The sequence below is a fragment of the Ostrinia furnacalis genome, unplaced genomic scaffold, assembly GCF_004193835.3.
Source record: "Ostrinia furnacalis isolate ACB-3 unplaced genomic scaffold, ASM419383v2 OfSCF2698, whole genome shotgun sequence".
NCBI lineage: Eukaryota > Metazoa > Arthropoda > Insecta > Lepidoptera > Crambidae > Ostrinia > Ostrinia furnacalis.
The window spans coordinates 276,475-288,871 of NW_021132937.1; the positions used below are offsets into that span (position 1 = coordinate 276,475).

At 37.1% G+C, this 12,397-nt stretch overlaps 2 protein-coding genes and 3 non-coding genes across 7 annotated transcripts in view; 2 read left to right on the forward strand and 3 right to left on the reverse strand.

Moving 5' to 3' along the window:
* The window catches only part of Tmhs (Tetraspan membrane protein in hair cell stereocilia), a 28,992-nt gene extending 21,803 nt beyond the window's left edge, over nt 1–7,189 (forward strand). The window contains exons 2-4 of the mRNA XM_028309286.1: nt 2,998–3,096; nt 3,777–3,923; nt 6,779–7,189. Coding sequence (XP_028165087.1) covers nt 2,998–3,096; nt 3,777–3,923; nt 6,779–6,972 — 440 coding nt within the window. The 3' untranslated portion in view covers nt 6,973–7,189. The remainder of the gene's footprint in view (nt 1–2,997; nt 3,097–3,776; nt 3,924–6,778) is intronic.
* On the reverse strand, nt 6,521–6,639 carry LOC114356176 (5S ribosomal RNA). The gene has a single exon (XR_003656173.1). It is a non-coding gene; the product is annotated as a 5S ribosomal RNA (ribosomal RNA).
* Nucleotides 7,190–7,456: 267 nt separating the features above from the next.
* LOC114356163 (electron transfer flavoprotein beta subunit lysine methyltransferase) overlaps nt 7,457–12,397 on the reverse strand; it is a 53,307-nt gene continuing 48,366 nt past the window's right edge. For all 3 annotated transcript variants that reach the window (XM_028309281.1, XM_028309280.1, XM_028309278.1), the window contains exons 3-5: nt 10,641–10,771; nt 8,153–8,340; nt 7,457–7,766 (exon numbers count right to left, since the gene is read on the reverse strand). In XM_028309281.1, the coding sequence (XP_028165082.1) occupies nt 7,623–7,766; nt 8,153–8,340; nt 10,641–10,771 (463 nt within the window). In that variant the 3' untranslated portion in view covers nt 7,457–7,622. The remainder of the gene's footprint in view (nt 7,767–8,152; nt 8,341–10,640; nt 10,772–12,397) is intronic.
* Nucleotides 8,698–8,769, forward strand: TRNAA-UGC (transfer RNA alanine (anticodon UGC)). The gene has a single exon. It is a non-coding gene; the product is annotated as a tRNA-Ala (tRNA).
* Nucleotides 11,723–11,841, reverse strand: LOC114356185 (5S ribosomal RNA). The gene has a single exon (XR_003656182.1). It is a non-coding gene; the product is annotated as a 5S ribosomal RNA (ribosomal RNA).

A 12,397-nucleotide genomic window follows, 5' to 3' on the forward strand; every position in this document is an offset into this window, starting at 1 on the left:
ACTCTTGACAATAGGGACAGAACAACCAAACAATGAGTTAGACTGCCAATACAGAAAAAGGCACGAGCTGAAACAAAGCAAATTGCACAATTTAGGAAGTTGTACTCTTTAATCTTTTGTTTTACCAGACTGGATTTATTCGAGCTAGTGAAGGCTAGCAAGTCAAAATGTTGATAATTGTGGGTATTATATTAATAGTCAGGTTGTTTATATCATACAATTGATTCGTTCAACGATTTGACCATGAATTGCTTGGTTTTATCATCTATAAATAAATAAGTTAGTTTACATCTTCACGCGGTGGGAGGTTCACCACCAAGGTGATTATACATCATCAAAGTACANTACTTAAATAATGCTTACATTTTACACGTAATCGATCTGAAAAGTGACGTAATCAATCGAGTGTTTTTGTTTTCAACTTGATGACATTATTATGAGGTAATAGAAACAAAGGAGTTTTTTTTACAAATCACAGACATTTTAAACTTTGCCTTTAATGAAGTATTTTCACACATTATTAAGAATTCACGTAATTTAAATCAATTACAAAATTGAACCTATAAACATTTTAAAGTTTGGATTTTTAATGCTAATAGCTTGTTATTTTAACGAAAGTGAGTTGTGATTGAGAAAGCTTGACTTAAAGTTAATCGGGAAAAGCTAGAGTTTCTCCAGTCGATTGCTTCGTTACAAGTAATTACTTGAAAGTTTACTTATTTGTAATTACTTTGTTTGACTCTCGAGCTGTTTTGATTGATATCTCTGCTTGGTTAACTACAAGATATGATCGGAAGGCTGATATTGTGATTGCAAAAAACCTGTCCGTTGGATATTGGATAATTTATGAAAAACTTTATGATTTCTTTTAAACATTTGGTTGCTAATTTTAAGAAAATTGTGATTTGATCTTCCTATATCGAGTGGGTTGTAAAAACTTACGCAATTTGATTTTTTCAAGTTATTTCAAAATGTAGGTCACAAGTTCACGACATTAGTGCCATAGCCAACTTGAATCTTTGAGGAATGTCCCTTTAAAAAGCCAATTTATCAATTTCACAGTCACAGAAGAATTTGCGATGCAACGAAAGATAACTAAAGACAGTACTTATTTCTTATAATGATCAATCTTGAATAATTGCTGGTCCACTGATAGCCGTCCATAGTAATCTAGTATAATCCTAGAACCTAGTCTTCCCTAGCACAGAAAATCGCCTACCTAATTACAAACCTAGTGCGCGTAACCTATTCATACAAAATTGCGCACGCGCAGATAGACTTCATTGTTTATCTAACTTGTGCTCTTGCATTGTGCACTTCGGATCAAGGACTACAGGTGGAACTCTTGACAATAGGGACAGAACAACCAAACAATGAGCTAGACTGCCAATACAGAAAAAGGCACGAGCTGAAACAAAGCAAATTGCACAATTTCGGAAGTCGTACTCTTTAATCTTTTGTTTTAGACTGGATTTATACGAGCTAGTGAAGGCTAGCAAGTCAAAATGTTGATAGTTGTTGGTATTATTAGCCAGGTTGTTTATAATATCATACAATTGATTCGTTGAACAATTTAGCCATGAACTTTTATTAAATAAATAACTAAGATAATGTTTTATGACATTTACATCTTCACGGTAAAGGGTAGTTCACTGCTAAGGTGTTTTATGACATCATCAAAATAGGTACATTTTAAGAAATTAAATTCACTGTGAGGAAATTGATGAACTTTAGCTAATAAGGATTTTCATAGCATAGCAGCGTACTGAAAGCCAAAAGGCAACAATAAATATCTTTAGATTATTTCTGTGGTCAAATCTCTTCTTAACCATCAAAATGAGTAGGTAATACGTGTATTTGCAAGGATTCTTTAGTGAAGTCTATAGCTACTAGAAAAGTTACCTAATGTTGGAAATAATTGGAATCACTGAGTTTTCAGTAGATTTTGAATGTCTTACCTTACACAAAAAATCTGATTTCCATTTTCTTGTATTCGCACTCACAATAAAATGTGCTTATTGCTTATCAAGTACCTACCAGAGTCTGTACACGAGTTTTAAATATTAATAAAAAGTAAAATTTATAAATAACAGCGAATAGAAGTTTCTCCGAAAGTGACACACGCAGAAATTCTTTGATAAAGGCTCAAAGACCGCAAAATTGTGCGAAGTCGGCATTCTGTGAATATTATTTATCTGTAATTGTTGTTCTAGATCATCAAGTATTATAAATCGTCTCCAATTTACCAGATTCACTGTATCGTATCGAAAGAATCGAGTTTCCCTTCATCGGCCCAGATGCAGAGAAATTGTGATTATTAAGGCTTTCCATCGGCCGTAGAGCGACTTTCCTCGCTTTTGATATGCTGATCGGTGGATTTGCATTTACAATTAAAAATGGCTATAGGCTTTATTCATTCTACTTATTTTTTGACATTACGTTACGATATTAAGCAAGAGAGAAAGGGTTTGGGTGTAGGTACATAAAGTTCAATAAACAATCAATAAGTTTTGATTGTAGATTCCGATCTGACCATCGTTTCGGACAAAGGCACGCGCCTTAGCCTAGGTTACACAACTTGCACCATCTTTATCTTACTTAAACTATAACAAACGTCAAAGTCTGTCAAACTCCATTCCAAAACACCGGTTAAAGTTACAGTTAATGTTAAGGTGGTGTAACTGACGCTGTTTCGTGCTCTCTAAAAAGTAAAAGATTATCTTAAGGTTCGGCCAAACCAACGCGTGCAACCCGCGTGCACGATGGCGATGGCTGTCAGTAGATATCAGTAGGATCGCCATCGCGCACACAGGCTGGCTGATCGCGTTAAGGTTCGGACAAACCAACGCGATCACACACGATCAGGTGGCGTGCAGCGATGGCGATCAATGCATTTAAGTACGCCGGCTGATCGCCTGTAATCGCCTTGGTTTGGCCGAACCTTCAGTTTGCCGTTTTTTATATTATAACTCTAATTTGATATTTGTATTGTTACAGCGGTGTGCATGGTAGCCGGGGTAGCAGTCTACCCCGCGGCGTGGAACGAGACGTCCGTCCAAGAGACCTGCGGGCCCACTGCAGATCAGTATAACATAGGTATGTGGTAGTATAACATAGATTACAATACTTTTCATTGCACACCACACTAACCTGAAAAATTGCCAAGACAGTGTAGTCAACTACTTAGGCTCAATCAATCAACTAGATTTCCCCGACTCGTTAATAAAAAGTCTGAATTACAAAGTAACGATTTTCAGATTTTTCCATTACTCTTCTGTAGAGCTTTGATATTGCCAATTTCATTAACGAATAGAATTTAATTAGTAAGTATTGATTTTACTGACGGAAATTTTAATGGTGTCAAAATTAATGCTGCATGCATTATTTAGTTAAATTCCATGATATTTTTATTGTGAAGACCATAAAAGCATAATTTTTCTGTTTCAAGCAAGTAAATAGTATTCGTCTCAATTTTAGTTTACACGGACGAAAAACAAAGATACGAGTATCTTATACCTACATATACTTAGTTATAATGGTTTTTTTCTAGGGTTCTTTTTGAAGACACGTAGGTAATCCAAAACGAATAAGCACATGGGCAGCTCGTGGAACTTGTTACCCGTTGTGACAGAAAAGCAAGCGGGGCAAGACCGGTCTCTGTGGAAATCCTTGAGCCTGCGACCGGGCCTTTGTCCAGAAGTGGACTTCTTTTGATTGAAATGAAGAACCCTACTATTATGGTACGCTTTAGCAAACATAACATCACATGTTTCCAGGGCGCTGCCACGTGCGCTGGGCGTATATCCTGGCCATCATTGGCTGCTTAGACGGCGTGGTGCTGGCGGCGTTGGCCTTCATCCTGGCCACCAGGCACGTGAGGCTCCAGCCTGACAGCGGGTACCCGCCGCCTTCGCTTTACAAAGGTATGCTTCAGAATCAGAATCATCATTTATTTGCTTTAAATGTGGTACAGAAGATGGAAGTTAATGGTTAGGTCTCACATTGATCGATGGTTGATTATCATCACCAGCCCTATAAAACATTTATTTTATTTTTGCAAGTAGGCTTTTTAAAAAGTCCCAGTGTTAATCCTGCCACTGCTTCGGGACAGTAAATGGCCCAGTGCTGAGAAGAAGCAGAACGTACAGCAGTATAAGTACGTACTACGTACTCGTAATACATTGGCATTCAGTTTATATTTGGTCACATCAAACCATGCCATGCTTTTTACTTTTTAACCGACTTCAAAAAAAAGTAGCGATCTTCCGGGTGAAGTTTTGGGTATTGATTTTCACTGTAGTAAACGAAGCAAGGAATATCAGATTGTTAACTGCAGGAGCAGGCTTCCCTATTTCTCTTAGATAAACGGAGGATTTTGCCTTATTAATATCCCTATACTGAACAAAGTTAGAGAGGCCTGATGTTTACATATTTATTTATCCCTTAGTCACCATCAAGGGTCCCTTTCTACTCCCTTGGATTCCACAAGACTTGTATAACTGTGGACAGCTTGGCTGAAATGATGATGTCACTCACAACTCTGCATTTCAGCACAATCAACTTTTTGGAAAATCATGGCAATTTTCCGTAACTTTGAAAGCGTTTCGCCAGCAATTTCAAAACTCCTCATTCATCCAAATTGCCCCCAAATTGAGCCATCAATTGTGTGAGCATTTGCATGATGTCGTCATCATTTCACTTTTACAAAGTTCACGCGTTATGATTCCGAATGGCCCAGTGAAACCGCAGCTGCGCACGCGGCGTCATATACAACTCTATATTTAGGTGCGCAGGGTTGAAATAATTGGCAGGATTAATGTCCTGTGAAATTATATAGAAACGTGTCAAAGAGCCAAATTGCCTAAATACTTAAAGCTTATAGCCCGCGGTTTTGCCCGCGTCATAAGTTGTCATATTAATAAATACTTTTTAACGCATTCATGTCAGGCGCCCCTTTTGAAAAACAGCTGGATGATAATGTTTGTGACTATGATTGAGAATTTGAGACATTATCAAGATCGGCTCAGTGGTTCAAAAAGAGTAACTTTCGCATTATACGAATTTATGAATTTTTTGCATAATGTCCAAGAACGCGATCGAGGCAACTTGTCCGCTCTCAAAAAATGATAACAATAACATTTGAATACCAGTTACTGTTGTGCTGTACTAATGCTGATTTTAAACACGGTCTGCTCAAAACATTTGCGAATGGTTGATCAGCATCAGCATCCCTTAAGACCCGTGCCAGGACTTCTTCTTAGTTGGGCACTCTTGTCAGAGTGGTCGCGGTTGCGCTGAGGGTAGCTCTCCTTGCGATGTGCTTCAATTTCTGCCGTTTAGAGGCGTCGCGAATACACTGGACCATGGTGGGATGGTGGACTCAGTAGCCTTTATGATGCCGTCTATCCAGCGGGTTGGCGATTATTGCCAAGGACTGTATCTAGCTAAAGACAGCCCTAGCTTGTAGGCAACTGGGGCGGAAACATCCGCCCTACATGCTTAGTTGCGCAACGCCATGACAAGTGAGTAGGTTTTACTTTTGCTATTTATAGAGCGAATTATAGCGTGGACTGATGACCTAATCTATTGGTAACATGATTGTCTTGGTACGTAATCAGCCATCAGGCCATGGTAATCAAATCCCATCAAAAATATAAGTGAAAATGCGTGGTTGACGACTGGCAAAGGAAGTGAGGAATTCAATGCTGTTCTAAAGACTGGACTTGACTAGTTTTCCCATTCCCATTTCCCATAGATTTTGAGTTATTAAGGGGACATTATTTAATTTTGGATATCGAATAATAATAATACAAAAAACTAAGCCTAGTAATTCATGATTCAAAGAACGATCAATGAAAGCCGTATTCGCTTACTATTAGTACTTATGTGGTTGGACGTTTGTTTTTGGTCTCTTCTCATCACACTACTTTGCTAATTAACTGTAGGTACTTCTTATGTACCTACTTTACTCTAAGTTAGGTAATAAATTACTTATTATGAGTTCATCACTACCTACTTATAAAGAAAATTGGTGTCATTCTTAACAGAATGACACCAATTTTCTCCAAGTTACTCCAATGACATCGACAAAACATCTCAGCCACTCCCTATGAATATGCTAACGGTCAGAATCGCATACGCAGGCAGGCACAGACCCATCGATTGTAAAACAACATTTATTACCAGGCAATAAGGTCCATAAAAGGTAGCCATTGGAATCCTCGCTTCTGGAAAAGTGGCAAATCGTTCATTGTGCATTCTTTAGGTTTAAGGGCATTCAACGCGAGTTTAGTCTTTAAAACAAGGCGGTAAAGGTCATATTGGGATGTGACAAAGGTGCACTTAAACAGTGTCAATTTACATTCTTCGCAGGATGGCAGCGAATTGTGTTGGATTTGCACGTTGTTGTTGCGTCGTAAAAGTCGCGCTAAATACCTAAATAGGCACTTATTTTAACTGCTTATTAAATACCTTTTGCTAAAAGTAAATCAATGATAGTTAGCTAGAAAAAGTAGCAAAAAGCCAACATCACGCGGTGTTCCCAGGCGGTCACCCATCCAAGTACTGACCGCGCCCGACGTTGCTTAACTTCGGTGATCGGACGAGAACCGGTGTTTTCAACGTGGTATGGACGTTGGCGACTGTAACTTTAAAATTAAGAATCAGATCAAATAAATGCCAGAAAAGTTACTTTATAACCATTTATCTAGCTAATTCTCAACAAACAAATAATTAATTTGCTTGCTAATTCTAATTTGGAATTTGTTTTTCTTTACAGGCGAAGTTAACAACGCTTACGTGACCGACGCGACATCTGTGTCGGGTTCTCGCAAGTCTCTCGCCCTGCAGCCCGTTCTGATAATGCATCCCCACGCGCCTATGGATATGGACACTTATTCCCACTACTCTGGCAGAACGGCCAGATCCAAACACGGGATTTATGCAAACACTATGCATAACTATCAGTTGTAGAATTTTTTGTTTCACTGAAAATAAACTAAGAAGACAGTTCGACTACTCCCCGTTAGATGGCGCTCATCGTTTCAAAGTACATATGTTACAGGTAGAAGAGACTTCTACTATTCTCTGCTAGATGGCGCTGAGCAAAATTATTTGTGAATGAAGTACATCAGATAAAACTAGATGGCGTTTTTAAGGATTCTCAAATGTCTTACAGATGATGTTTGTTTGCAAGCAAATTCAATAATAAATTATTAAAAAATTTAAATGCCACTTTGTGCCTTTTAAAATTAATTTCCATCGACTGTTCGAAAAGTATTCAAAATCTACAATTTAATCTTAATTTACCTTAATACCTACTTATTTTCTTAAGTGTACTTTACCTGAATTTAAATTAATTATTAGCTTAAGTATTGCTATATTTTTATACATGTAAATACTTGTACTGTTTACTAATAGATTTTGTAAAAACATAAAATTTTATTATATTTTAAACATAAAATTACTTACCATTAATATTTTCTAAACATTCCAAAACATTTTGTGTTCAATCACAAAGTTCAACGATATAACAACGAATAGAAAAATATATTTTGGGTCTCAATTTAAATTGTAGTTTGTTGTATTTTTATAAATAAACATTTTAAGTACAAAAAGTCTTTTTATTTGAGTTTCCAAAGCGATGTTTCTATGAACCCGTGGTTTTCTATGCAGCTTTCGGGGGGCAAATTGTATTTAGCTATCAACTCAATGTGCTGTCGTCTTTTCTTAGTCAATCCATGGCGGCCTGGATCTCCAATCAGTATCTGGAATATGACAAGAAATATTTATGAGTAAATATGTACCTAGCTAGGATATGATTGTAATTTATTTTCGTGCATTTCCCCTGGAACAATAATTATTTAGCATACCTAGTAGTTACTACACATTTAACTTTTGAAACCCCTATAAATAAATCAAAATGGGTAGGTAAAACTACCTACATTAAAGTTAATTTAATTAAGAATTGAATTTCAGAAAAATTCAATGAAAAAGAGGGTCAAAAACATGTGCAAAATAAAAGCAAATTGCCTTATTTATTTATATTTTATAACTACATAATTTCTAAAGCCCATTATACATTTCAAAAATCAATTCAATCTTTAAAAAAGCCACGGATACCAAGGGTTGGGTTAACAAAACTATAACTTACAGTTTTTCCTTCTCCCCTTACACCCTGCAGCCAACCAAACAAGACATTAGCGAACTCTTCATCATAGAACATGTCTCCAATCAATATTGTATCGAATTCTTCACAATTCGTACCAATTAGGTCGTTCGAATTCGTTTCGACTGCTACGTCATTCAATATAGCGTTTATGCTTGTGGCGGCTATCGCATCTGAAAGTTAGCGTTAGAAATGAGAACCAAAGGTAACCAAAGTGACCGACATAGATAAAATCAAGTGGCAGTGGGCGGGGCACATAGCTCGCAAAGCTGATGGATGACAGATGAGGCAGAAAAGTTCTAGAGTGGCGACCACGGACGGGCCAGAAGATGTAGTTTGGACAGGCCCCCCACTAGGTGGACCGACGATTTGGTGAAGGTCGCGGGAGGTGCCTAGATGCGGGCAGCGCAGGACTCCACACCGGTCATTGTGAAAATCCTTGGGGGAGGCCTTTGTTCGGCAGTGGACGTCATTTGGCTGAAACGAACGAACAAACAAACTATTCGTTAATTTCGTCAGAGAATATAACAGGGGATGTAGCTCAGTGGTAGAGCGTTCGCTTTGCATGTGAAAGGCCCCGGGTTCGATCCCCGGCATCTCCACATTAAGTTGAAGTTTCTTCTTTTTGCTTTTTTTTTGTCGTTTGTTTTTTATTAACTGAAATTTTCATAACGCATATTTTACATTTTTTTAACGTGCTCACTAGTAAGAACGTTTGACGTAAACTCACTCAATCCACAGAGGTTGCATGGGAGTTGACTATTTATTTTATTTGTACAACATTTTGGCTGAGTTGCACCATCAAATTTTAACCGTAACATTAACTTTAACCGGTGCTTCTTGTATGGAAAAGTAAGATGGTGCAACTCAGCCAAAAATTTGTTAGTTTCGAGAGAAATCTCCAATGAATAAACTTAAAATCAGTATTTTTGCTTAGAATTCGGATTTTATTAGTATGCAAAAGACTAGTATTTTATATTATCTGTGGCAAAAGGATGATTTTTTGACTTGTAGTTAAATACTATAGTCCATTCAGCGTAAGATGGTGATTATGACAGTTCTATTTAGTGAGGCGCTCCTTATAAACCTAATCGATATTTTTTAGAATCGAGAATATTTTCTCTAAAAATCTAATCGCCTTTTATTTGTTTGATTTTTAATCTTGATCAAAATTATATCTATGAATTTGAACTATCTGGAAATGGAATAAACGTGAATATTCTTAGTGGTACAAAATAAATCACAAAGAATTAAATATATGCNCATCCAGTTGCAGCGAGGGGTGAGACAGGGAGACGTCATCACCACCGCCCTGGAAGATGTTTTCAAGCTTCTGGGCTGGAGCGGATTCAGCATAAATATCAACGGCGAGTACATCACCCAGACAGCAGACGATATCGTAGTCATGGCTGAGATCGTGGAAGATCTAGGCACAATGCTCGATGGCCTCAATAGAGTCTCTCAACAAGTGGGTCTCAAAATGAACATGGACAAGATTTAAAAATCATGTCTAAAGACCATGTTGCACCCACTCCTCTAAAAGTTAGAGACTACACTCGAGGTTGTTGACAATAATGTATACCTGGGACAAACAGTCCAGTTAGGTAGGTCCAACTTCGAAAAAAAAGGTCAATAATCGAATCCAGCTCGGCTGGGCAGCCTTTGGGTAGCTTTACGATATTTTCACGCGGCTTCTCCGTCGCGTTGCCACTCCGCCTTAAATCCACTTTGAATCCGCTTTGAATCCGCTTGCAATCCGCCAGGGTGGCAAGGGCCTTAAAACTCAGAGGCACACTTATGTTCAAATACCGTAGCCGAGTCCTAAAGCGGCGGTACGCGTTCGCCACGAAAAGAGTGAGCAAGACAGCAATATCTCACTCACACGTTTCATGCCTTGTTTATAACGACTAGTCTTAACGCCCAGTTAATAAAACATCGAAACATTACAAATAAAATATCACATATAAACAACAAAATTAAAATTAAAACTAAATGTATTCTGTCGAGAACACTGAGAATATTCCCGGGAGCGTTCTCGGTTCTCGAGAATATTCTCACTGGGAATATTGCCGGGAACGAGAACTTTCTCAGCGGCACATCTCTACGTACGACTGACTCGTCCCACTCGTAACGACGTCACGTGACTGCCTATCACTTGTGTACGTGAGACAGCGTATTGTATCTATCTAGTACGTAGATACAAACACTACACAATTCATTTAATATTTTTTCACAATTTTTTCTAAATAATAAACTAATAAATAAATAGAAATTCTTGTTTAGGTTAATTGAGAAAGATTACTTAGTGATTGATATTTTGGAAGGATGAAAACACACAAAAGTAATTGATTTTTACAACTCAATATTTTTATTCGTAGAAAGTTAGAATCATAAAACGAAACGTTTTATCTGTCTAAATCACCATCATAAGTTGAATGAACTATACCCAAATTATTTTAGTACAAAAACTCACATGGGTCAATATCATTGGCTACAACTCGACTGGCTCCCATTTTGACAGCTGCAATTGTTCCAGCCCCACATCCACAGCCTATGTCCAGCACACGGCGGCCTTTTACTAATTCGCCATTGTCTAAAATATATCTGCAAAAATAAAACCATAATTCAAAATATTTTGAAAAGATAACGCCATCTATTCTGCAAAAAAGTAACTATCTACTACCAGTGTTTACAAACAAATTCACTGAATAGCGCCATCTATAATTTACAAGTATTACTATCTACCACTTTAAACCAACTGAGAACTGCAAGACAGTGCAAGTGAGATTTTTTTAAATGGCAATAGAGGGAGTTTGATGTTTAAAATATGCAAGTGTTTTATCCAAACATGACTGAACTGATTTCAATGAAACATTAAAATTACATTTAAATTTTATTACTTTGTGCACATAATTTAGCAGAAATCTAAATTCTATGCGCAAAGCATGACCTGGATATTATTATGTGGAAATGAGAAAAAATGAAAAGTACAGAATTATTATAATGCACTTTAAAGTTCTTAGTTTCAAGTAATTTAGCACTAATTAGTAACGATAAATATACCTAACTGAAATTACCATTTTTATGGAACTGATTCACTATTGCCAGCCTCTTTGCATAGGAAAATTTTCCTATGTTACGAATTTAACGAAATCGACAAGTCTAATTGTTCGAATACTAAGAACTGCCTTCTGAGCTGAATAGAACAACGTCTGATTGTTTAAACTGGTTTTTCTCGGCTACTGAGAAGGCATGGAAATCTACTAATCAAAGCATGTGTTAATATTTTATTAATACTAGACTTAACTGAAACTAAGTTGGCTTGAAAACTGATATTTTTGCGTTCTATAAAATAAATCTGCTTTTTATTATAAATCGCATCAGCACTTCAGCAGCACTTACATGTTACCACTATTACAGTAAGCTAGAATAGATTCTCCTAATAAATTATATAAAAAAAAAATCCTACTAGGATTTGGGTAAAAAAATAAATACCTATACTTAAAAGTAAATTGAAAGGATAATGATAGTTAACTACTATAAAAAGTAGCAAAAAGCCAACATCACGCGGTGTTCCCAGGCGGTCACCCATCCAAGTACTGACCGCGCCCGACGTTGCTTAACTTCGGTGATCGGACGAGAACCGGTGTTTTCAACGTGGTATGGTCGTTGGCGACAGCTAGGTTGAATTTATAAATTAAAATCAGTTTTAATTTCAATATGAATCACAAAATAAATCCTTGATTTTTTTTGTCTGTATTATGAAATGGGCACTAAATACAGAATAATAGATACGGTCCCAAAAAAATTTCTTTTGTGTATGACTAACTAATCTAATTCATTAATAGGTACATAAACAAGTCCATTCGAACTCTCTTCACCCCGAATTCCTAGAATTCATATTTGCGGGAGATTTAACGGCTGGTCGGGTGGTTTCCCCGAAATTGGGGAGATGAGGAGGGTAGGGGTGGTTCCGAGAATCCGTGGGTGCTCGTGGATGTCTGGACTGAGGCCCGGTTTCCACCAAATCGGAGAGATGTGTTTGAAAAAGTTACTGTGGTCGCAAGTTCTAAAATACATAATAGTTAGGTCAATTACCGTAATGTGTGCCATGTTTTTTCATATTTAGAAACATTGTATGGTTTAAAGTGCAGTCTCTTAAAGCATCATTTAATTGAATAATAAATAAAATAACTACTATTAACTACAAAAATAACATATTAACTTACA